General features: G+C 43.2%; 1 protein-coding gene across 1 annotated transcript in view; it reads left to right on the forward strand.

Annotated features, from left to right (window-relative positions):
- The first annotated feature begins 700 nt into the window (after window positions 1-700).
- SATB1 (SATB homeobox 1) overlaps window positions 701-25721 on the forward strand; it is an 80488-nt gene continuing 55467 nt past the window's right edge. Inside the window, exons 1-5 of the mRNA XM_075548954.1 lie at window positions 701-911; window positions 4678-4854; window positions 5690-5816; window positions 6594-6717; window positions 25093-25204. Of these exons, the coding sequence (XP_075405069.1) occupies window positions 701-911; window positions 4678-4854; window positions 5690-5816; window positions 6594-6717; window positions 25093-25204 (751 nt within the window). The remainder of the gene's footprint in view (window positions 912-4677; window positions 4855-5689; window positions 5817-6593; window positions 6718-25092; window positions 25205-25721) is intronic.

Below are 25721 nucleotides of genomic sequence, written 5' to 3' on the forward strand. Positions count from 1 at the left end.
TATTATTTTTGTCTGTCCTGCTTGTTTGCTTGACCTAAGACTTGACTAGATCTTTACTAGGTCACATAACTCTTCAAACTTTGACAGTGGGAAACTTTTTCTATGAATGAACCTGTAAAATGAATGGGTTATAGAAAAAGTACTTACGAATTTGCTGCCTTCTTAGGAGACGGTATATACATTTTTTTTTCTCATAAAGTTAAAACATTAAAAAATGTACACATGTATTAGATTTAATTAATACTTTAGACTGCTAATCGTACTGCCCTTGATTAAAATACTGTGATTATATTCTGTAATGAATTTTTAATTTAAAAAAATTAAGATTACATACGTAAATTAATTTATTTCCTTTTTAGCTATCCATGCTTCAATTTTTTAAACAGTCCATTTCCCTCCACTTTGTGTGGTTTGTAGGTGACAATTTACCTTTTTAGTCATATGTGTTAGTACAGTTTCTACCAATTACTGTGTTAATTTGAGTGGAAACGTAATGCTGCTATCTAGAACTATAGTAACATCTGCATTATATTATTTCTCAATAAGCAGTTTTATGAATATGGTATATTTGTGGAGCTAGGTAACTAGGGGTAAACCTCTTACATGGGATATATATATATACCCCCACCCTCCCACCCACCCAATTATAACATGTCTTCTTTTTAAATCCTGGCAGGTGATCTTTAGAGAGTAACTGAGCATGGATCATTTGAACGAGGCAACTCAGGGGAAAGAACATTCAGAAATGTCTAACAATGTGAGCGATCCGAAGGGTCCACCGGCCAAGATTGCCCGCCTGGAGCAGAATGGGAGCCCACTAGGAAGAGGCAGGCTTGGGAGCACAGGCGCCAAAATGCAGGGAGTGCCTTTCAAACACTCGGGCCATCTGATGAAAACCAACCTGAGGAAAGGTAAATGCCCACAGTGACCGCAAGCCCTCAGTTTACCCAAGGCAACTGTGGGTGGGAGTGGAGAGGCGGCACGTAGCTTCGTATGATTCTTTGCTTGGATGTTCTTTCTGCTCTGAGGGGACTTAGTCGCGTCCCCGGCTGCAATGCCAGTCAGGCTTTGAACATTGGAGGCCCGGTGCATGGATGGAGCACCTGGCCCCTCCATCCTCTGGAATCCCTGGACGTTTGGGGTGACACAGACTGCGGTCAACAAAATGGTCTTAGACCAGTTTTCCTTTGATACGGTAACGGTGGAGTAGAGGAGCGGTAGGTGGCTGTGGCTTAAACGTGCCTTGATTAAAATGCAGGTGGCTTAAGTACCACCCTCTCTTTTCATTTTTAAGAAGATTACTAGGTGTAAGGCAGTTTCTGAGGGAATGGAAAGCATCTGTGATATCATGTTACTTTGTGGTGTCTGTCTTAGTGGTTCGGTCTCCAGAGCAAATGCATGGGTTGGCAGCCAAGCCCTTACCTTCTGTTTTCTTTTTTTAATTATCATTATTTTTGCTGTAGCTGGGTGCTTTTTTGATAAAGGAAGGTCAAATTCAGGCAAGCTTAAAAAGGGAGAGTATAAAACAATCTGACTGCTTTCCATCAATGTTATGTGACATGGGAGAAGTTGGGTGTGACATTGTGAGTGTAGATTTCTGGCTGATTGTGTGTGTTCCTCCTCACGGTCTTGACTTTGTCTCTAACTTGTGTGCAGTTTGGTTCTTTTGTACATTTACGAAGCGAAGGATAAAAATACCATCTTTCAGCCACCAAGAATATTAAGTAGATAAAGTTAGAAGGCAGAGGAATTTCATTGTGCTTGATGCATAACATTTATCATACAATCATTTATTTTTTCCTTGGTTTGGCGAAAACAAAGAATATATTGATCCTGAAATGAACAGACACAGCAGTCCGTATTGTTAGATCTTTATCTATTAAAAATGGAAAAACAGCACTTCAGCAAATTCTTTGGCCTCTACTCATGATTACCCTATTTATTGATTGTTTGCCAAGAATGTATGCATCTTAAGAAAGCCAGGGTAAGAGCATTAAAAATATAATTTATTACGGCTTTTCAAACAGAGTGCATTAATATTGTACTGTGAAGCACTGGGGCTCTATAAAAAAGACTTTCTGACGCCTGCAAACATATAAGTTCCATAAATTCCTAAATAGGAGATTTCAGCTGTCTCTGGTATTATGTGCTATTTGCACAGCAAACTTTAATGCCAGGACAGTTTTAGACAAGGATTCTACAGACTTCACTGCTCCTTATGGCAGACGTGCTGTTTACAGAAGCTCATAAACCTTCAGCAAAAGCTTCTAAGACTGCCTTCAGGTTTAAATCATGTGGTATTTTTAGCATTCGGCAGTGACCGGTGAACTCCCCTTTAAATGCTGGAAGGCTATGAAGTCTGCTATAGTTGGAAGTCTCACCAAACACCAGCACGAAGAACACACGAAGACAGTGCAGAGCAGCCTCCCGTTTAGCAGGACTCCCAGTAATTGGGAGAGGGGGGAGAGGCGGCGGCGGGGGGGAGGGGGCGGCAGTGGTGACAGTTGGGGAGAAGATTTAGGAGCTAGATTTGTAATTAGATGATCCTATTGTCACTTTATCTGTGGACACCTTTATTATCTACAGGGTACCTCTAAGCTTGATCAATAAAAGGTCCAAAATAAATCCAATGTATTTCATTAGTTCAGAGAGCCTACAATGATTTCACAGGGCCAAGGCGCCGTGTGTAGTGAGCACGCCTGTACATCCTTATAAGAGGGAAAATCAATGCCTGTGTTTTTGTTGCGCACACCCAACTCTTTGAAGACATCAGGACAGAGAGAAGAGAAACCAGAGTACAGTAATTTCACTTCCTGCTCGAATGCCTTTTTTTTTTCCCCTCCTCACCAAGTATTGCTTTCATAGTGACTTATTTGTAAAATGCAGTGTGACCCTGGAAGGCATCCTCTGCTCATGCCAAGCAGCAAAACTGCTTAAAAGCATTTGGGTGGGGCACCCCCTCCCCTAACACCCCCCCCCCCAATCTTATTTTTTCACATGCGGGGCTTCTGTTTGACAGGTGCGAGATACAAATGGGGAGCGGCTGAGAAGGGAGAGCCCGCCTAAGAAAAAGGGGCCAGTATTCTTGTTGATCTGTGTAGGAGATTTTGCCAAAGTACCTTCCAGCCAAGGGAGAGAGCAGCAGTGTGCATCTTGCTGTTTTTGCTGTGTCCTCCCCAAGTCGTCTTCTGATCCCTGACAGGTTCTCTCTCTGGTATAAAACAGCTGAATGAATGACAAGCAGATTGGCAAGCTCTGCCGCGTGTCTTCTATGCCGTGCCTGCTGGGTACCTCCGAATGAGTTTGTGAGCGCCTCTTAGTCAGCCTAGAGGGGTTTATTTGTGAGGGCTGGGGTCTCTTGTGAACGGTTCGCTAAAGCTCTGGTGGAGCTAGCAAAATGTAGCTGCTTTATTGCCGGCTTTTGTTCAGCAGAACCAAGCAGATAGAGAATTTTGAAAGGGCATCTCCAGTGTCAGTAGGAAATCCGGTTTTTGCCGAGGGTGTCTCGAAGTCCAGCGGGCAGAGCCTGCGGAGGCATTAAGGTTGTAGGACTGATTGGGGATCCTGGGTGCCCTGTTAAAGTAACCCTTGCCATCATTTATGCTAAAGATGATACCGTCCTGGCAGGTTGCCACGGTATAGCTCAGATGCATCTGCTTTTAACCCTTTTTCCGTTTCTCATTGGAAGGCTGACAGTGTGCTGTGCACACCTTGAGCGCCGCAGCGTTCTGCGATGCCCTGCTCTAGAAGCAGCCTCTTTTCCTGCTGGTGCGTGGCCTGTGCTTATTAATCGGCCAGACCCCGGGTTCCTGCATTGGAGTAAAGTAAATAGCGAGAGAGCGTAGCCATGCAACGCAGGGTTCCTTTCTCCCACCACGTCCTGACGCGGCCAGGCCCCTTTTCTCTCCCTCATTTTCCTCCCACTGACGATATCCAGGGTGGTTCATTTTAAGGACATAGGGCGACCATGAGATCTTTTGGGGTCGTCACATTAAACGAGTAGCCGTAAAATGAAAGCCCACCGATGCGCTTTCTGCACGTAGCGAGGGCACCTCGCTTTCGGATCAGTTGGGTTCAGTTTTGCCTGTCTTTTCTGGAACCAGCAAGAGCAGATCTCTTGAGAAAGAAGGGAAGAGGGCGGCCGTCAGTTTCCCCGCAAAGGTAATTTGAGGATGGGACCCAAACAGGAAACGTTGACTGTTTAACACCGATGCGCAGGGTGCCCGAAGGTGCCTTCTTCTGAAGAGCCCTGGAGCGGGTAACGTGTGTGTGCCACTCACCGAGAGCTGGGCAGACGAGACACACTTGCCTCCCATCAGCGTTCTCTTTGGTCCAAAAGGTAATTCAGCATCCCTCCATTTGGGCAAATGCCCTGCTAGTTAGAGGCAGTGTCTGAGTTACCTGAGGAACAAGTTCACATTTTAAAAATGTTATATTTCTCCTTTAACTTACAAGAAGCAAATAAAACGGAGGAGGGAGAGGATGTATGTATTCTCCGTGTGTGCGTGTGTGTGTGTCTATTTCTGGGCCCCGTCTGCCTTGGAAGCAGTCTCCCTCTCCTCTCTCCCTGTTGGGAAGATTTATTTTCATGGCTTAGTTTCCCCCACCCCAGACTGTTATCTCTGAAGACTGTTGGTTTGCATCTCTCTCTTCTCCCCTCCTCCGTCGTGTGGACAGGAACGATGCTACCGGTGTTCTGCGTAGTGGAACATTATGAAAACGCCATCGAGTACGACTGTAAGGAGGAGCATGCGGAGTTTGTGCTGGTGAGAAAGGACATGCTCTTCAACCAGCTGATAGAAATGGCACTGCTGTCTCTGGGTTACTCGCATAGCTCTGCTGCCCAGGCCAAAGGTAAAGAGTGCATGTGTGCAGGTGGAAAACATTTTTTTGCTTGGCATCCTTTGTTTACCTTCTCCCCGAGAAAGCACTTGAGTATTTTGATTCAAAGCACTGTTGCCCATGTTTTGTTTTCCATGGGGTCCTTATAGACTGTGGCTTTAAAACATTGGCTTCATTCAGTTTGGTTTAGTTAACACACATTTTGCTCATGTGGAATGTCGAGGTAGATTTTTTTTTAAATTACTTCAGCTGAATCATTAGTATGCTTATTGACCTTAATAATCTGCTCCACTGAGGACCCACAAGGAAGTGAGGAGCGTGTTTGAGCAGATGGACTGTCGAGAGTCGATTTGCATTTATGACTGAATATCTAGTTCTGTTTCTTTTATTCTGTTTCTGATGGTTTTATGGGCTGTAAAGTATTTTTCAATGCTGATTCCCACTGAAATAGAGAATCTTATCTAAATCGTAAAGCCATTTAGAACTGGTTCAGCGATGTCTTATTAGAACTTCCTGTAAGTCAGGAAAATGTGGCCTCATGCATAGGCTTTATTGATGGGGTTTGATTTCCAAAATAATAAACAACCCTACAGTCATTTGCATAATTTCACAATTTGGAGAGCTAAACTGTGAATATTTTCATTGACCCGCCTTTTAGAGGGAACAGAATCATTTAAACAGAAATAACAATATGACTCAATATGACTTGCTGTGGGGGCTGTGGGAAAAAACAATGTACACATATCCCCCCCCCCAAAAAAAAAAAAAAAGAAAACTCCAACTTACCTTGATAATGACCTCTTAGAGGGTCACACATTTAGTGACATAGTCTCTTTATCTGGAATAGGGTTAATCCAGGTTGGAAAGTGGAACCCAGTGCCACTATCCTACGTGACAGATGCCCCTGATGCTACAGTAGCAGATATGCTTCAAGACGTGTATCATGTGGTCACATTGAAAATTCAGCTGCACAGGTGAGTCAAGACAGCAGCCCCAGGGTGAACGAATCTGCTTCCCTGATGATGGTTTGAAATAAAGCTTCCCTGGGCAACCTTAAACTTCCATTCACTCTCTGTTGCAGACTGGCTGATTCAAGTTGGTTTTATCTCATTATTCCTTTTTGCTATTTTTTTTCACCCTAACTTCAGTGAAAGGCAACGGCCTCCCCCTCCCCCGAAAATAAATTTGTAGGCTCACGAAGGTTATCACAAGACAACACTTTGTACATTCAGTCAATTAAATGATGCATTACAAGAAGGCATTTTACATAAAGTTTACTTAAGAGAAAAATATTTTTGCATATCGTGAACAGTGCCATCTGTGTACATTTTGTGAAAGAATGCCTTCTTCACCATTGCCTGGCTCTTATTTATTTTTACATGTATACATTTTCAACCTTTTGGTTCGTCTGAACAGAGGAATGAAGGGAAAATGGTGAATCCGTTAAATCTTTTCAGTGTGGATCGTGAGAGAGCGGTACACCTTAAATTGCCTTCCCAAGCGCATCAGAGCAGGAAGGTAGAAGTAACATGAAAAAATAGCCACCACAGGCAGCTGATGTATAATTCATGCATCGATACAGCAGATGTGTTGTATAAAGTAATTAACTAATCGGAACAATCAGGAGACCGAGAGCAATCTCCAGATGCATCTGTTTGATGCGCAAAATGAAATCTGTCTGTCTTAAAGGAATGTTCTGCGGGGGGATACAATCTCGTAATAATCCTCTTTCTAATCTGTGTCTCAAATAGTTGCCCCAAACTAGAAGACTTGCCTCCCGAACAGTGGTCGCACACCACCGTGAGGAATGCTCTGAAGGACTTACTGAAAGATATGAACCAGAGTTCGCTGGCCAAGGAGTGTCCCCTTTCACAGGTACTGAGCATCGCATGCAGTCAGTCCAAGAACAGCTGGGGAAGCCCTGGTGTGAGGGGTGTGTGGTGGGAAGCAACTGGTCGGTGAAGCAAGAATCTGCCCCCAGTGCAAAGTGACTTGACCACTGGTGACCTTTTAAAGTAGGCTCTATTCAGCTTGGATTCTCCCTTGGCAGAAGAAGGACGAACTGTCTGCAGGAAAGACGCAGTACAGCAGCCGGCGGTTCTAGCTCTGCTCATCTTTCTAAGTGGTCTCTGCACCATGACGTTAGGAAACAGCAAAGGGGAAGCCACACAGCTTCTTCCACGAGAATGACGAAATAAGTGTGAAGGTGTAAAGCTTCATGCTTGCTAGCTGAATAAAGACCGCCAAGCTAGGAGACTGTGTTTCTTACCCAAAAGGGAACTGAAGCATTTAATTAAAAAAAATCATCTTAAAAAGAGGAATACTGTAACTAAAGATTGGAATAGTAGCTATTGGTTCAGGATTTTGAAACCATTTCTGGAGCAAGGTCTTATTTAAGGTGAAATCATAATTGTTTGCTGAAACACGTTAGACCATCAGATTTTTTTTCCCAATGAGCCATAGATTCTATTTGATTGTCTTAGAGTGAATTTTGGTAGCAACCGGAACTCTAGGTAGCGACCGCCATTGTTTCTCAGTTTAAAACCAAGCATTATTTTGAGAACACTCAGCTGGTTGTGAAGAAAGAAGAAAGAAAGAGGGTCCTGTGACCCTGCTCTTCATGGACTGCTTGTGTGGCCATCCTGCGAGCGTATTGTTCTACTGTCCCCCCAGCCCCCAAGTCTCATCGATGGTACATTTCCATGGCAGGGGAAAGCCCAGGAGCAGTTCAATTTTTACTGAATTTTAAAGTGTTTCTTTTAACTGGGAGTTTCGCATGTAATTCTGAGTGTTTGGCAGTCATTTGAACTTGAACTGTATGGCTCTGTTGTAAACAGTTGTCTGCAGTTGAGATAAGGCCCTTTTCTCAGCATGTATTTCTAAAGGTGATACTGACTGCGCGTGGGCCTCTGTGCTCCTGCGTCATGGATGCGCAGTGCATTTGAGGTTTGTTAGATTGCAGTCCTGCAAGCCTGCTTTGGAATTTGCTGGCAGTTTCATGAGTGAAGCAAGTGATTAAGTTTAGAATTAATGGTGACTTCTGTGTTTTCCTGAGGAAAACTGCAGTAGGTCACAGGTAGGATATTCCTTGTGTGGTTAAGAATCCATTTCTTGAAGCCTAGAGCAAATATTTTCCTTTTTATTTCAATTCTACCACCAGCCAGCTCTTTTTAGCCTCTTTCTCATCCTCCTGGTAGAGAGGGTGTGGATGTATAACCATCGAATAAAAGTAATATACATTAATTAATCACAGTTAAACCAGTAGGTTGATATAATGAAGCAGAGTGACTCTTAGAATTGATATTTTGGGTTTTGCAGATAACTCCAGAGAATGTGTTACTTGGTTACATGGCTTTTGGATTGTCCTAGAAATACGCTTTTTTTTTTTTTAGATAGACACAAGAGTTGAAACATATATATGCACCCAACACAAGGATCTCACAAATCTTCATGCTCCTAAATATCCCATCGAATTTGAAAATAAATTTAAGCAAAGACTTAAAAAAATTTACTGTGAGTTGGAGAAAGGGGTCTTAGTAGGAACACTTGTTGATCTAGGCAGTAAGAACGAAGTGTTCCGTGACAGCAGCATCACCATTCAACGCTAGCTCATTCTTTGCTTATCTGCATTATTGTGATTGTGCTTATTGGTATCTTGGGAAATGAGCGGAGTACAGACAATTAGAACTTTAAACAAAATGGTAAAATAGAAAACCCGGGACTTGATTTTGGAGTCATGCCTTGTTGTATTTCTGTAGAGAGGCCTTCAGAAGCAACGGGAGGCCATATGTAGCTGGAGACCCCGCTGTAATGATGTAAGTGATGGAGCTGGGCTGTGACGTGAACATCAGTCGGAATTATCTTCCTTTGCTTAAGACAGAAGCCTTGGTGGTGAACTGGTTACGTGTTGGGCTGCTAACTGCAAGGTCAGCAGTTCAAAACCACAAGCCGCTCCTCAGGAGAAAGATGAGGCTTTCTACTCCTGTAAAGAGTTATCATCTCAGAAACCCACAGGGGCACTTCTACCCTGTTCTATAGGGTCATTATGGGTCAGAATTGACTCAAGGGCAATGAGCTTGTTTTTGCTTAAAAAAATCTTTGGGGAAAAGTTATACATAGTTTAGCGGTAGCAGGAATTATTTGAAATTAATAGAAGATTTAACATTATAAGGGGGGAAAAGTTCAGCTCTTCTCTAAACGAGGGAGTTGTATGTTGCTGCGTCATCTCCCCCCGTTTCTTTCTTTAGAATGAATCCATAAATTTCATAGTCGGCTCAGAATGTTTTAATTATGGACTATTTTCCATTTGCTTCTTTATTATTTTTACTTCCCTCTAATGTTATTAGTTAAAGATGAGAAATGCAGGCTCCCTAAGGCCTAACCCCAAAATATATGCTGAGCATGACAGAAATACTCTTTCTCCTGTGGTTAAGGTTTGGTGACAAACACGCTGTGGTGAAAAGTGCCTAGCAAATAAATATTTCTTTAGCCATATGCAAAACGGGACCTGACACCAAGGAAGTGTAAATGCCAAAAGCCCTTTTTCCTTTCCTCTGTATAGTTCTGATTGGGCGATGGGAGAATTTTGAGCGTAGGATCTACTGTCGGGATTTTGGTGTACATTAAGGTTTTGTTTAGTACAGTGAAGGAGTCTGGTAGCAAGCCATGGCTATCGGGCTCCTAAATATTATGTTTAGCAGAAAAGCACACTTTGTGTGCTGATGACTACTGAGTAGAGGCCAGGAAGAGACCCCCGGGCGTGTGGTTGGGCATTTGGCTAAGTCAGCCTCCAAAGCCCTTAGGAAGTTTGTCCATCACCTGCCACACAGATGTCCACTTGAACTTGATTTCATAGATTGAGGAAGGCTTATCCTTCGTGGACTCCTCCTTTGACAGATGAAGGAGCTGACATCTATTGAAATTCATATCAAAATACTAGTGAAGCGGCTGACCCCAGAGTCCTGATAAGTGAAAGACTAGCCCTTTGCTAATGCTAAGTTTTGAAATGAACCTCCTCCTTTTTTGTGTGCGCACTAATGTTTTCTCTGATAATATTTGCAAGATTTTTTCCCCAGCTGCAGAAATTCCATAAGTGAGCATGTGGTTTGATTTACAACTCATACCTTGATGTCTGTTACTGCTCTCCTATCATAAATCTCCTCAAATGGATCAACATGCATTTATTAACTTCTTTGTACCACGTGTTTGTTTATTTTTGTAATGTTTATTTTTGCAAAATGCTCCAAGACATAAGAAATGCTTAGCTCATTATAGATTGGACGCTGGCGGTTTGGTTGTTATTTTTGCATTTTTGAGTGGATGTGGTTACATGAGTTGGCTATCGTATTCTAAGGAGAGAAGAAAGTCGGGCTTGCAGACAAGTGAGCTTGCAGTCCTGAAACCTTGAAGGGGCATTTCGGAGATAAATTTGAGAGTGGAAAACAAAATTTTTTTTCCCCCTCTATACTACAGCAGTTTTGTTTTGATGCTGAAGTTTGAAAAATGGAATTTAAATACTGGATAGATATATATTCCATCTGATTTTGTTAAAAAATACGATAAGTTAAAGGTCAGTCAGAACGTTTTCCGACATAATGTCTTCCTTCCAGCACTGTGTAGGTAAAATATGCCTGAGAGATTTTAATCTGATATGTGCATTTTAACAACACAGTCACACAACAAGCATCCACAAGCACGTATGCACACATGAACATGCATCAGCTGTCATGTTTTTAAGGCACCGATTATGTTCTGTTTTCATTTCCCACTTAGGAAAAAGTATCTCCAAGCCCAAATCCCATAAAAAGGGAGCAACAATCATCACTTTCATTTCAAATAGCAGAATGTATGAAAAATAAGACTTTAATTTAAACATTATGTTTAGAATTTTGGGGAAAAAATGAGTTTTCAGACTTTCTTTTCCTGATAACTTTGTGTACCTAACATGCTGTACTCATTATTAGATGTTGATAGAGCAAATTGAAAAAAAAAAAAGGAAATTGCTTTTCCCTTCTTTGAAACTTGATTCCTCTTGTAGGCACTTATAAACTTACGTGCTCAGTTAATTCTCAGCAATAGTTTTAATATTCCTGTCAATTCTCTTATCGATTAAATTTTTAATCACTGCCACTTAGTAATACTTTTCTCCCTACTTTTGGTATTGAAACCAGGTCTTTAGTCATCACATGCTCTCAGGACAATGATCAGCACCAGTATTCCTGTAACTCATGTGAGAGCCCTGCCTGGCACATGTTGAATACATCTGTATGTATTCAAAACTATGCCTTGACAGTCTGTTGTTAGCCAGACATCCTATGTTCTGTGTAGTAATACGAATGCCCCGCCTCTTAAGATTTGGAGTATCGATAGTTAACTTTCAGTTAGTGCTTTTGATGTACTGTGAACTCCCCAATCACACTGAATGGAAGCTCGCTCTCCCTCCTCATTTCCAAATGAGGCACTTGAGGCATGAAATAGTTAATTGAGTGTTCCTGGTTATGTTGCTAGAGAAAGTAAAGGGCCAGCTTTCATCCCTACAGCCTGTGAGCTCGACTAACTATTTTTTAATGGAAGTTTTAAAAAGGCAATCTTTACAAATTAATTTTAATGTCTTTTATAAAATAATGTGTTTTCCAGGGGGATTTGTAGCTTTCCAGGTATAGTTACTTTTGATGCTAGGCATTTTCTTTTGACAGGCGTGGTGGGATTGTTATGGCTCTGACCCTGTCCTTTGTAGGTTGACTTGTTTCAAAATCTGCTGCCGTCTCATGCCCCTCAGTTAAGACTCGAGGAGTGATGTAGATCTGGCTTCTGGCATTATCTACCCTCTGGAAGGATCCAAAAGGTCTGCCTGTGCAGTGCGGGGAGTTCACTGCTCTCTCCTGCCTTCAGGGAACCAATCATGAAGATCCTGAGGTGCACCCATGCCAACAGCCCGTTGTTTAAACCCTAGCGAATGCTAGGCACCAGGGATAGTGAGCCGTGGAATTCTTCCATCTACTTGAAAGTACATACTGTAGTCATAGGACTGGCCTGATCTGATGGATAGACCGTATATACCAACCCGAATGTCAGCCGAGGCACCTAATTTTACCACAAAAATGCGCTAAAGTGCTGGAGAAACTTGGCTTATCCTCTAGTATAAATGGTAACTGGCGACACCGTTTGAAAATAGAGAGTTTTTCCATGTGGGATATATTTGTAGGATTTTATACTTGCCCTTCCCCAGTATAAGTTTATGTTCTTCTTGTGAAACATTGAATCATTTTGTTTTACAAAAGTACAATACTTTCCTCACTCCATGGCATTCTGAGGTTGTGAATATCTACGTTGCCAGGCACTCAATGACACTTGATGTTTTTCAGGTATCATTGTTTTATTATGACTCAGCAGCTGTGTTAATGGCAAGATCCAAAAGAGGAAATGGTGAACCCAGTCTTATAGGGGCAGTTGGGCAAATTGCTAAACTTAACACCAACTTTTTTCCCTCTTCCCTCCTGTTGGAATCGATTTTAATGGGACCTCATCCTAGTCCCTCTTTCCACATTGACTTTGGGATGTTTGCTCTGTGTTAATATTAAATTCTGGTGTAAGTTAATGTTTTCATTTTTGTTTCTAATAAAAATTCAATCTCATCACTTGTCAAGTAAATTCCAACTCATAGGGACCCCCTGGGACAGAATAGAACTACCCCTTGGGATTTCCAGGGCTGTAATCTTTAAGTAAGCAGAGGACCACATCGTCCTCCCATGCAGTTAACTGTGGATTCAAACCGCTTTTGGTTCGCAGCCAAGTGCTTTAGCCGCTGTGCCACACCCGTTCACTTTTTACCTCCTATTTCAGACTCCTTTGTAGCTGATTTTATCCATAAGGGTTTTACTGTAGTTTGCTGTGAGCTTTGTCTCACCTCTCAAAGGCATTAATCAAAAAAGCCAAGCTTAATAAAGCATCTAACTTAAAATGGATTGATCCCAAGTATTTTATAGCCGCCATCCTTTCACAGTGGAAGCAGGGAAGGGGTTAAGCCATGCCCTTTTAGAGAGTGCTTAACATGTTGTAAGTACTTTATTCTCCCTTAATAGATTTTTACCTGTGCTTTGTTTTAGATCTGAACAGGTTTCCTTTGACCTCAAAATCACTAATGCAAGGCAAATTACCATATCATGAAAGCATTTCCCCTCTTTTTTTTCTCTGACGCACAGAATAATAAATACTTGCCAAGTATTAGGAGTAGACATGGTCTGAGAGAAAACCTGTTAGATGCTATTTTCTAATTGTCAAAGAAAAGTCATCCGATGTGGGCTAATCAATCGGAATGACTTGCTCAAAGAGAACTAGTTAGAGAGTGCATTTTGCAGGCTTAAGGGAAAAAGCAGTTATTAACTATTTCAGTTTCAGGCTGGGCTGTCTGTATGTGTTTTCTAAACCCACTTTACTTGTTGCCAGCTTCGGGCCCCAAACACACGCACAAACAAAACGCCTAAGCATGGAGTCATCAAAACAAAGGGATACCCCATCTGCAATCCTGCCGTCCCCACACACAGACGCCCCTGCATTGGAAGCTGGTTGATTGTAACCTACTCTGAGCATGGGGAGGAAAAAATCAACAACAGGAGAGAGCCTTTAACATAACAGGAGAGAGCCTTCAGCCCCTTTATTCCCCTGCACTACAGCTCACTGCCAATAGAAGGAAGGAACGTTCTGGCTGTTGGGACTTTTAAATCTAGACTTAAAAGTTATTTGTTCTGTTTAGCATTTTAAAAATGATTCTATTAGGAATTGGATGTGCTTCAGTTTTAATTTTAACTCACAATGATTGTAAAGCACCCTGGTATGCTTGCGTGAAGGGCGCTACCAAAACCTCAGATGGCATTGTGTTTCTGACCAGCAGGCAGTCCTTGGAGGGGCCACAGGGCCAGCCTGGACCAGAGTTCCTCCTGGTAGGGAAGGTGGCTGACTTCCTGGAATACTTGTAGCTTGATTTTCTTTCTTACCCTTTCTCCTCTTTGTCTTCTTGCTCCTCTTTTTGAAATAGCAGCATTTGCCCCGGTGTGTGTGTGTGTGTGTGTGTGTGTGTGTGTGTGTGTGTGTGTGTGTGTGTGTGTGTGTGTGGTGGGGGGCAGCACAGGACTTTGCGGTGACTGGCAGGTGGCACCCAGATCACAGGTTGTAAGCTTTTATTGCCGGCATCGTCGGAGGTCACATTCTTATCAGCATAGCCAGAGATCGGGCTTCCTCCTGGGGGACCACATGGCATAGCCTGGTCCCTTTTACTGACATGCCGGCGTTTGTTCTGAGGTGGTTCCATAAAACAAGTTGGGACTACACGGAAGCCTGAAGAGCCAGTACAGTGGTTGTTTCTCATGGGCGGCGACCCCTGGCTCGGATTTCTTCTCTCTCAGTGGACCTGCTTCTTGCAAAGCAGTACAGCCGGGCCCCAGCCTTTCTCCCCGGGTGCTGCTGCTGGCGGCAGGCGGGCCTCAGCTCAGTGCCGGAGCTGGTGGTATGACCGTGGGGTTTTGAGGGTGAACTCACGCATTTCCAGCCACTCGTCCTCCGTGCCTCACGTCTCTTCATCTCCGAAGGTAGAATAGCTGTCATGTCGCTTTCTCAGGATTAGGCTGAGACTTAACGGGGGCAATTCTTGTGTCGCATTTCACGCTAGGATAGTGTAGTGCCCATCTTTAGCGCGCACCGGATTTTAATTGCTGTTCTGCGGCATGAAGTTTGCAGGTTTAAAACTGCACTCAGCCCGCACAGTCTGAGAAACTTCTTCACCGAACGAAAGCGTTAGATGCCACCCTTACTTTCTATTTTTTTTAAAATGGAAACCATTGAGAACTTTTCGCTTGCCGAAAGCATTAAAAAGACGGCATTCTAACTCATCCTCACCTGTAGGGGACGCTGTCAGGCCCTCCCTTAAAATGACCGTGCTTTCAGTGGGTTGTAAAGTCTTAAGTGTGGGAGACTCAGGTATGCCCTTTACCAAAGCCATTTGCAAGCGAAGCCACCGTGAGGCTTCAGAGTAGACCATGGCATGAGGACAAAGATGCCTGGTGGGACTGGCCACTCAGGCCTCTGAGATCACCTGTGCCCTGACTTGGTCCTCTGTGTGCACCGGAACCGACTGTCCCCAAGAGACAGTCCTCAATCCTGGCAGACAGTAGTAGTCTCCCCGCAATATTTATTAAAAAGCCTCAGAGGAGCCACGCCATCTTTATTTCATGAGCCAAGAAGCCGTACGAGTTGTTTTATTAGTCGTACTCTATAGGAACTCTAATCTATATTTTCCTCCTTTATAAAGGATTGTTCCCATTCCTTTATAAAGTAATGGCCCGGACGTGCTATGTCGACTTACTCGAGACAAAGTCACTTCGGAATTTTTCCAGCTCTTTTGCTGACGCTGTGCCGTGTTCTTGCCTGTCCTGCAGTCGTCTTGGAGCAGAAGCGTCAGGCGTGCACTGGGTCAGCAGGACAGTAGCGGAGGGCTTGGAGATCTAAGACGTGCTCCAGCCCGCCGAGCTCCTCACCAGACACAGACAAACATACTGTTGCCCACCGGCAGATGCGTTGCATCTTGGGTCGGTGGCACATCATTTGAGAGCTACAGTCTGTTACTCCATCCCTTCCATTTCTCCGCCATATAAAAACAAGGGGACGATTCAGTAACAGAGGCACATGGCTAAATAAAACTAACAGGGCTGGCACACAGTCCATGCCACCCCGCGCTCTAGCTCGCAGTGTCGGGTCCTCAGTTGATGTGCTGAGGACCCCCTGGCGTAGGAAACACGTCTCGGGCTAGACACTGAGTGTTTACGAGTCAAACGCCTATAGGTCCTCAATCACTGACTTTAGAGAGCACTGTGGTTAGAGACAAGGGTCCGCCTTTCCAGCACAGGCCTGAGGGGGTCGGGTGCCCACGCTGCGAGCACACACCGCTCCTGTGGGGTACAGCTGCTGCTCTCCTGGTGGGCACCCACCCTGCACATGCCTGCCGGCTCGCCACAGCACCCACCTTTTCCTACACTCCAAAGGATTTTCATAAGCTCGATAGAGATGAAGCCGGATCGGTTCATTTTCCACCATGGCCTGATCTCAAAGTGGCATTGGTTTAGCTCTTCGGTGGCAATGTGGAGTCGTTTAGGCAAAAGACTAACTGAACTAGTGAAACCAAAATCCGGCTGTCCCACGGAGCCTGGGATCAGATCGGAGTGGGGGTCCTAATCCTCTAGAGCAGTGGTACTCAACCTGTGGGTCGCGACCCTTTTGGGGGTCAAACGACCCTTTCACAACGGCTGCCCGATTCTTAACAGTAGCAAAATGACAGTGATGAAACAGCAACAAAAATAAGCTTACGGTTGGGGGTCGCCACGCTCTGAGGAACTGTATGAAAGGGTCACGGCCGTAGGAAGGTTGAGAACACCTGGTGTACAGCAAGCACCTTGCCCAGTAGGAGTTTGCGTGGTCCCTGAGGTGACTCTCCAGGGCGGGACATCGGAGGCTCCGCGGCCCCTTAGACAGCGGAGAGCCAGGATTCTTCCACGTTTGGGGGCGGGAATGTAGGGTAAAATCTCGTCATGTTCGCATAAAGAAGCAATTTAACAAGGAATTGTAGACTGCAAAGAGAGAGAGCCTAATCCTTTGCAGTCCATAATCTTTATGTCGGTTTTTGGTAATGTGCAGACGTTAGTTCTCGTTTACTCTTGGTCTGTGGGGTTTTTTCCTTCCAGAATTCCTATTTAGAACTTTCAGAACTAAAGATACACTTGGTATCTTTTTATTTTATTTTCTTTCTGTTCCTAAGCACAGATACCGGTAGAGTTCATGTGTGTACACAAGGACCTTGGAAAGAATTGCAGCTACTTCCTAAACATGCAGATTGGTCCAGAGTGCCTTCGGATTCAGGACAGATTTTTCCATGACATCAGATAAAACTGATTTCTTTTCAGATTTTCCTTAATGTAAAATTTGTGATAATTCTATTTGGAGTAGCTTCATGTTTAATTTGATGATGAGTATAATTTTAATCACCATATCGCAAGTGAAACGCCAAGGGCTTCAGACCTTCCTGAAGAGACCATTTTCTTTGAACACGTGTTCCCATGACTGCCTGCACGTGGGCAAGGCATACTCAGATGACGCTTCTGTAGCCCTTAAAGAAGACCCTATAGAACCTCTATTTAGGAAGATGTATAGATTTCAAAGAGTCTGTAAATGTTAGAAAGGACATTGGAGATTATCTTGCTCAATTTTCCATCATCCTGCAAATGAACCAATCGAAGCCACCGTGCAGTTCATTTGATAGCTTGTGTGACATCAAGAATCATACACCTTTTAACAAATATTTTATAATTTAAGCTCTTTTACTGACCTATTCAATTGGGTTGAATAAGAAGGTTTCAATATAGCAAAAGCTCTAGATAGGTAATCCTACCAAAGGACAGAATAGAGTCTGTCAAAGATATTATCTGGGCCTTATGTGAAATTACTTTAATTATAGGGAAAAGTCAGATGAAGTATGGACCAACATTTTCTTTAGAAATTAAGAACTGGGTATTTTATTTAAGTAATTAAATAAAATCTGTGTGCTTTGAAGTGATCACGTTTTCATCTTTTAGGAAATGTGGGAAGAAAATTCAAACCGAAGTAGAGGGGCTCTCTCTGCTTCCTCTTGGATCCCTTGGGCGCTTTGTTCTGAGGTTCCATTTTTAGCTGTTCTAGGGCAACTCGGTGTGAGAATGCCATTTGCAGGCACCGGGATTGATGAAGAGGGCGAGAGCCACCGCTGCAATTTAGAAGGGATCAGTCTCTTCTCAACATGTTGAGATTCCAATATTGGCCCGGTTGTATCTCCTGCGAGAATAGCTTAGAAACCACCAGAGGATCCAGAGGAAAAGAACTGGGAACATAAGCCAATCAGCACCAATAGAAGATTATACTTCGATATCCTGCCATTTGCTTCTCAATAGGCTGAAACCCATTTCCTTTCAATCCTGCCCCCAAATAGAAGAGGAAAAGGGTGGGGACCTCCCTGTTAATTTTCAGCCCAGGTGTTCCATGTCCCCACTGATCGTTTATTCAGTACCTGATGCTTTTGGGATTAAAGATAACCCTGTTTCCTCTGGAGCCCCCCTAGCTTTGCACTTGGATGAGGAGTTGATTCCATTTGATAGAAAAACTGAGGCTGCACCTTTGAATTTTCCACACACCTATGAGAAAGATCCATACCATAGCTAGCTACTCAGTGCTGTAAAAATTTAGGCTATTGGTAGAATATAAAAAATTGAAAAAAGGGGTGGGATGGTGTGGGAGGCACACAAGAGTATATGAAGTTGTACTTCTCCCCCCAAAATAAAAATATAAAAGAAATAACAAGCCAGTAGTTTGACAGATTGTTCAGTTAATGCTTATTTTTTTTGAAAATTACCCCCCCAAAAGGTGCTTAATGCTTCAGTGCCATTAATACAATACATTAAAAGGTTACTGTCAAAATTCATGCTCCTGTCCTGATAATTAACTTGAGGGCTTTATTCTCCACTCTTCATAGGCTAGGAAGTCAAAGGTATTATATGACGTGTAGACATTCATTTCAGAAACAATTAATTTAGAGTTTACACCAAAGGTGGTATCATTTTAAAATACGGGCATTGTATCTACGTATTACATATGTAAACATGCATGCATGCATATGTGTGTATCTGCATATGTGTGTGTGTGTGTGTATAGATATGTAACTATAAATAGAGTAGATCTGTGAAAGTAGCCTTACAGAATTAAACCTGGGCTAGGCTATTTCCCTTGCTGTCTCTTAAAGAGTATTCCAATTCAAAACATACATTCCTTCCTACAGAAAAAGATATTCAGATTCCTTAGTTGAAATTAATTAGCATTCAGAAACCAGATAGCATGTTTTTGGGTATTCATGAGATCTCTGTTTGAAAAAAATGTTTTTAACTTGTAGAAATGTGTTGCAACACACAGATGGGAAGAAAAAGAAAAAAAAATCTCTTTAGCAAGCACTGTGTGTAAAAGGAATATTACATTTTGCACGCTCCTGATTGCTGTGTATAAACAGTTTTTGACATCTGTCTTTATAGTTTTCGAGGAGAGGAAGACTTTGTTAAAAGAATCGTTTTGATACAGCAGTCACCATTTCAGTCTTGCTTTACCTGTATTATGAAAGCAGATGGTCTGTGTGTCTTTTGAATATTTATAACTATCAAAAACAATTTCTTGTTATTCACCCTTAGGCTTATGAGATGGCAGGACTGTTCTGGTTGAAAAAAATCATCTTGGGTGTTTACAGAAAGAGGATTACATTAAGCTGAAATGACTATACATTTTCCAGTTTAATATTTGTCCATCAGCTGTTTAATCGTATTTAGATAATTGTGTAAATAAGATGTGGTCGCCCTTGCCCTCTCTACTGATGGAGCTAGAAAGCCGTCAACGTGGGCCAGCCACCATTTCGTCGCCGCATTTCCTCCCACCTCCCACCTCAGGGAGACAGTCAGCAAGTCCTTAGTAAGTTTGATCATGAGACCGCAGCGCCATTGAAACAACCCCCCCCCTTCCAAAAAACCAGAGTGCACAAAAAGCCACTATGGAGATCCTGTGAAAGGCTGGGGAGCTGCTGGCTTCCAGCATAGGCGGTTTAGTTTATTAGAGGGTATTGTAATATGCAAATATGGTCCAGCACTCCAATTACCCTGTAAAGATGGCATGGCACTCTGCTCTCTCTGAGCTTACAGAGCTTGGAGGGTATTTTGGAAAACTTTTGGTACAGTGGGGGTTAACTGTTTTTTGACTGGAAGCTGAGCAATCAGAGATAACAGATTTTGCTGTGGTTGGTTGATTTGGCAGAAAAGCATGAACAGTTTTGGTTTAAATGATTGAATAACCTGATTAGCATTGTTTTGGGGTGGATTTTTTTCTCTCTGTTGTTGTTAAAGGCACAACAAAGCAATTTTAAGGTTAATCTGATCATTGATTTTTCCCTGGTTGATGGACCTTTTTTTCAAAAAGGTCTTACCTCTCCCCAAACTACTTCATTGCCTACTATGATGACCAAGTGACCAACAATTGGAACTGTTTCCTTCCAGTCCCTAAATGTGTTATAAATGGGCACCTACAGTGTATGCACTTTTCCATCAGGCATTTGAAAGGAGTACAATATTTTGGAAAATGTTTTTGTTTTGTGTTTTAAAATTCCAAACGAGAGACCTTGCCGTGTTTTGGATTCCAAGTTCAGAATGTTCTTAAGTATATCCGAGGCAGGCTTTACAAATATTCCACCCTTACCTTTTCACAATTAGAAAGGTTATAAATAATGTATTTGGCTGAAAAGGAAGCTCAGCCTGTGGCAGATGGTCTCCTTCTAGAGTACTGGGGTTTCTGTGAAGATGGCATTCTTTCAACTCGGAACTTCAGCAGACTCTCAGAAAGAGCCGGAGCTCCTCATAGGGAGTAGACATGTGCTTTATGAATCTTAGAGACGCTTACAACTTGGCCCCTGGGATGAGAATATTGTGTCACACTGGGGTTCTGAGATCCACAGACGATCTCTGCCGACTTTAAATTCTCTTTCCCAACACTGACGAGCAACGGCCTACTGATAGAGCAGGACGCTGTGTAGCACTTGAACTTGGGATTTTGGCCTACTTGAGTTTTTTTCAGCCTGATTATTTCATTGATGTTTTATGCAGACTGGCCATGGAATAGGAAAACATTTGATGCAAGTTGTACCTTTTGCAAAGTGCTCTGGAGAGCTTGTATAAATAGACACGTATCTACACACACACACACACACACTCACTCACTCACTCACTCACTCACTCACTCACTCACTCACTCACACACGCACACAGTGGTGGCGGGAGGGGGCTGGTGGGAGAAAGAACAGGAATAACATAACCACCAAGCACGGAGACTTCCGAGACATCTGTGTGGATGTATTTTGAAAAACCTGGGAAGGGATCTCTTGAAAATTAATGAACAAAGGTTCTTGAAGCTCTGATTTCTATTGCGGCAACTGAAAGTGGTGCGTTCAAAAAGATTCATGGACACTTAAGCGATGCCTGCCATTGACCTGTAAGGAGGGGGGAAAAAGAAAAGGCATTTCTTTTTCCTTTTTTCCTGGTGAACTGCAGTAATGACTTAATTCAGTGACTCGTTCTTGATCTAATATGTGCCCAGCCCTGTGATGAGTGTGTGCTTCACTGAGATAAGACACCAGGTTCTCACAGTCCACAGTGAATGCGGTGGTGTGCTGCCTCCAGGGCGCTCTGTGAGGTGTGACACACGAAGGATGCACTAAGCCATAGTGCATATGCAGGATATTTGGGGAGTCAGGAAAGGTCTAGCAGAATGAGCGATACCGGGCTGTATCCAGAAGGAGGAGAACTTGTTCGAGTGCCATGGGACGGGGCAGGGGTCAGGCATTTAACTCAGAAGAGTGGCATGTGTCTCCTTTAATTTCAGCTACCAGATGTGTGCCAGCTCCGGAGCTTGCCAGCAGGAGGAATTTTGGAACACCTGGGACAAATACTCTTTTTCCCTGGTGGTAGTCCCTTATTATCACTTGACCCAACTTGAAACTTACTAACTTAGGATGCTCTTGGTTCGCCATAAGGATTTTGGTTTGAGTTCTCCTCTATCCCTTGACAATTTTGTCTGATACTTTGCTGTTAACTTAAAGCACAGTCGTTTGACTGGTCTGAAAGGTAATCATGAAATAAAAATTAAGGGGTAAGAGGAGGCGGAGAGTCGGCCGAGTAACGAACACCTCTTGAGCCCATGCTCGGTAGATTCCAGGCACTGAGCTCGCTGCGTCACTGTCCTTCGTTCACTATCTGCCTCTCTTGGTGGACTTTAATTGCCAAGAGCATGGGTAGTGTGTCTCTTCAAGTCAGCGTTAATCTAGTGACCAGCCTAGTGCATGGCACATAGTAGCAGATCAGTAATATTAAAAAAAAAAAAACCCGCAAAAATGCCTAGAGATTGAAAAGGACCAGACAGATGGAGTCTGGGAACAGAGGACGAGGTGAGTGCTGCTGTCCTTCCCCTCTAGCTTGGGGGACTGTGGACTGGATGATGATTTAATTTGCCCAACATCGCACCATCACTGTGTGACAGTCGTAGGCTTGAATGCAGACGTATTTGATGCCGATTCATCACATGAAGATTTAGTTCATATTTATTACGTGCCAGGCGTTGGGTTGGAAAGCAGTATGGATCCCAGGGCTTGCACGAACGCCTAAACGCATGCTTTCTTTCTAAACAAACGTCTGGCCCTTTTTGTTGGTTGTGGCTTCGCGTTCATCACCTCAAGCCTCTCATTTGAACATCCTGCCATGACTTCCGTTCCCCTCGGCAGCTCCCCTCCGCCTGGGACATTGTTGACGGATTCGAACGTCTGCTCGTTTTATTAGCAAAGGTCCAAGTGTTTCTTTCTGATTTTCCAGATTGAATACGACAGTAGTGAATTTGAACTTTCAGATGCCACGGCTTCACAGGATCCGAAAATCTCTCTCTTTTGCCCTTGAAACTCATCAGTCTGATTCACACCTCAAACTTCACCACCAGGACGTGCAGAGAGATTCATGCAAAGGCTCAATGAGAACATAACAATAGAGGGGACCCTGATGTATGGACCATTTCCCACCCATCTCCCCAAACACAGAAAGACGGGGACTGTAAGAAGTCAGTGGGCATGCCTGGTTCCTGTAGATTGTCTTTTGAGCTGTGTCTTGCTCGGCTAATGTTTACGTTAATCGGGGCTCTTAGGCACACGCTGCGTGGAAAGCATCCGTCACTGAAGGACCAAGCCCACCAGTTTAGGGTTAAACCAGGGTATTGGGAAGCTTTGCTGATTATGCACATATGGATATTATTTTCCACATATGGATAATGATGAACTGCATAGCACTATTACATATGGGCTCTAATTTTGAAGAAGTATTTCAGCCTTACTAAATATTCTTTTTTTTTTTTTAACCCACTATGGTTTCTTCTCCCTTCTTTCTCCTCGGAGCTTTTTCATTGCCGGTGTACTGAGTCACATTAAATAGAGCTGTCTGCTTCTGAGTAAGCTTCTTATGGACAGAGGCTATGTCTCATTCATTCACAGTAGCTGTGCAGCAAGAACAAACATCACATATTAGGCTTTTGGCAAAACTGAAGTCAAGCGAATGTTAGGCAAAAACCGCAACAAAATCTTGATCCTCAACACCTTTTGATATCTGAAATGTACACGGACTTTTCTCTTGGCATGAAGGAACTGCCAGAATGTCTAGATAGAAGAATAATAGTAATTCTTGAAATATTGAGCCCAAGTGGAAGAACGTGATCTGCCATCCATTTGCAGAATCACCAGTATCCATCAGCAATCTCGGTTGCTTATGAGTATCCAACTTTATTGATTCCTTATTACAATAGCGTCAGTGTGATGGAAGCTGACGGATTGTTAACTGGATCAGGTAATCTTCTGGCTCTGGTTTTGGCAACCTTGCTAAGTACCTTTTGCACTGTGGACTGGGAGAAGCTCTTAGTGAAATTGCCAGTTGGATTAATGGCAGAGCATTGCGAGCACATTAAAGATGTCTTTTTAGAGAAATAAAATGTGAAAATGACTGTCAAGAAGAGAGTGTCCAAAAAAAAAAAAAATCCCAGTGCTTCTTTGCAGCGATAGTTGCACTTTGCATAAAGCTAGCCTCCTAGCAGATTCTGCACTGGAAGTTTTTCATCGGTTCTCCCCAGTATTAATGAAGTGGGTGCATGTTACAAAATTAACATTGGTTATGGAGCCGCTTAAGAGAGAGAATGATAAAACAACACTTTTGCCCCAACACTGGCTTTTCTGCTTGTTCACCTCCTCTGAGAACCAGCCTTCTTCTGTAGACCTTTTCACTGTAGACCCGCTGAGGCTGGAACCAGAAAGTTTGTGTTTCTTCACATATGAGTGGGGATAGACCGATATTTCAAAGCGTAGTTATTTCTAAGACTCAATAGGAATATTATTTAACTGTCAGTGGAGAATGTGGGCATTCGAGTTAAAACAAACCAGACACAAACGATCAAAATCAGTTTGCTGAGGAGAAAACCTTCACCTTACTGAAGGTGAACTAAAATCGCTTGAATTCTTTTATATAATTCAGATCCCGGAAAGGACCCCTCCCTGCTGGCATCATGCGTTGGACTACTGACCACAGGGCCAGCAGCTTGGAGCGAGCAGCCACGCCTCAAGACAAGGCCCCCCCCTCTGTCAAGGCCAGAGACTAGGAAAGCCCTATACTGACTTGACCCAGAGTGTGTCTGTGCATCCAGATCAGCTCGATGGCAGTGAGCTTCTGAGCTTGTGTAAAAGCTACATCTATATTCGCTAACCTGTAGGCAGTTTTCCTTTGCAGAGCTTTTGTTTCAACGGGCGAGTGGGTGGGCTGCTTGGGGTTTTATGGTAGGCCAGAGAAATCTACGTGCAGGAGATGTCTGTATTTGAGGTTGTCGGGGGTCGTTTGGAGTTCAGAATCCAACCTTTACGATCGATGAAGCTAGCATTGAAGTTGCTGGAGTATTTTTCCCCCCTCTGATAGAGGATCTCTGTGGGTAGTTTGTTTCTACTTAAAATTGGGCAGTCACGTGTTGATGATGGTAGGAGTCCTCCCTCCAAGGCATGTCCAAAAAAGATCAATGGAAAGTGCAAGCTGTGTCCCCAATTTAATGTGCCCGTGTGTCCCCCGGGGGTCTCGACAGTAAGCTAGCCTTGAATGAATAAGTCTGGGGTGAGGCCCAGGATTCTGCATTTCTAACAAGAATCTAGGGATCGTAGGTCTCTGGACCACACCTGTGAGTAGCAAGAATGCGAGTACAGTTGCTGAAGCTTGAAGTTGCATCGATTTATAATTGCAAGCATAAAGTCGTCTTCACACACGTTGATCTGTTGGAATTAGTGGAAGTCTGTCAGTCTTTGGAGAGACTAACAGCGATTCTGTAAATGCTAGAGCAGTCAGTGGGCTGATCGCTGTGTGCTGGTCTCCGTGGGCTTTCTACTTAAATAAGCATTTGATGATCTACTTAGTGGAGTTTCAGAAGTTGAGGCTTCAGGCTAGAGTGTGAAAGCAAAATGCATCGGTGCTCCTTTGATTAAAAAAAAAACAACAAAAATACCCCCAGTTTCTCCAATTGAAATAATTTCTGGATTCCATCTTGTGTTGCTATGTATTACAAATGTTCTCTCGCCCCCCTTTCCTGCAGAGTATGATTTCTTCCATTGTGAACAGCACTTACTATGCAAATGTCTCAGCAGCAAAATGTCAAGAATTTGGAAGGTGGTACAAACATTTCAAGAAGACAAAAGATATGATGGGTAAGCAACAACAACAACAAAAAATCCTTGCAGTGGTGGCTACATACCATTACATGTCATTTGGGGGTTTATCAAAGTCACATCTAAAGCCAGGTCTTTTGATTGCCCAATTAGAGATCAATTTAGAATGTTTCTTTGGGGGGTGGGGGTGGGTATGAGTATAATGAGATAATTAAATTCAATAAATGTTTGTGTTTAAATCAGCCAAACTGACTTGGTTGTCAGACATGCAGGAAATCCAGGCGTGAGGAGGGGAGCTGTCATTTTTTAACATCTCAGTGAAGACCTAACCAGGCCTTGAATGAATAACTAATATTAGCTGTGATCTCTTGCAGAGGTATATCATCCATCTAGGTTTTTTATTTTTGAGAGACAGAGAAAGTGCCTGTGTTTGCACCTGATTTTTAAGGAAAGCTGCAGTTTGCACAGATGCAATGATGGGATTTCTGGAACACTAACCTCCCGCTCCTGCATCCACACAGATGTTGCTTGGCTTTTATCGACCATACAAAAAGGG

This window comes from Tenrec ecaudatus, chromosome 4 (genome assembly GCF_050624435.1).
Source record: "Tenrec ecaudatus isolate mTenEca1 chromosome 4, mTenEca1.hap1, whole genome shotgun sequence".
NCBI classification, from domain to species: Eukaryota; Metazoa; Chordata; class Mammalia; order Afrosoricida; family Tenrecidae; genus Tenrec; species Tenrec ecaudatus.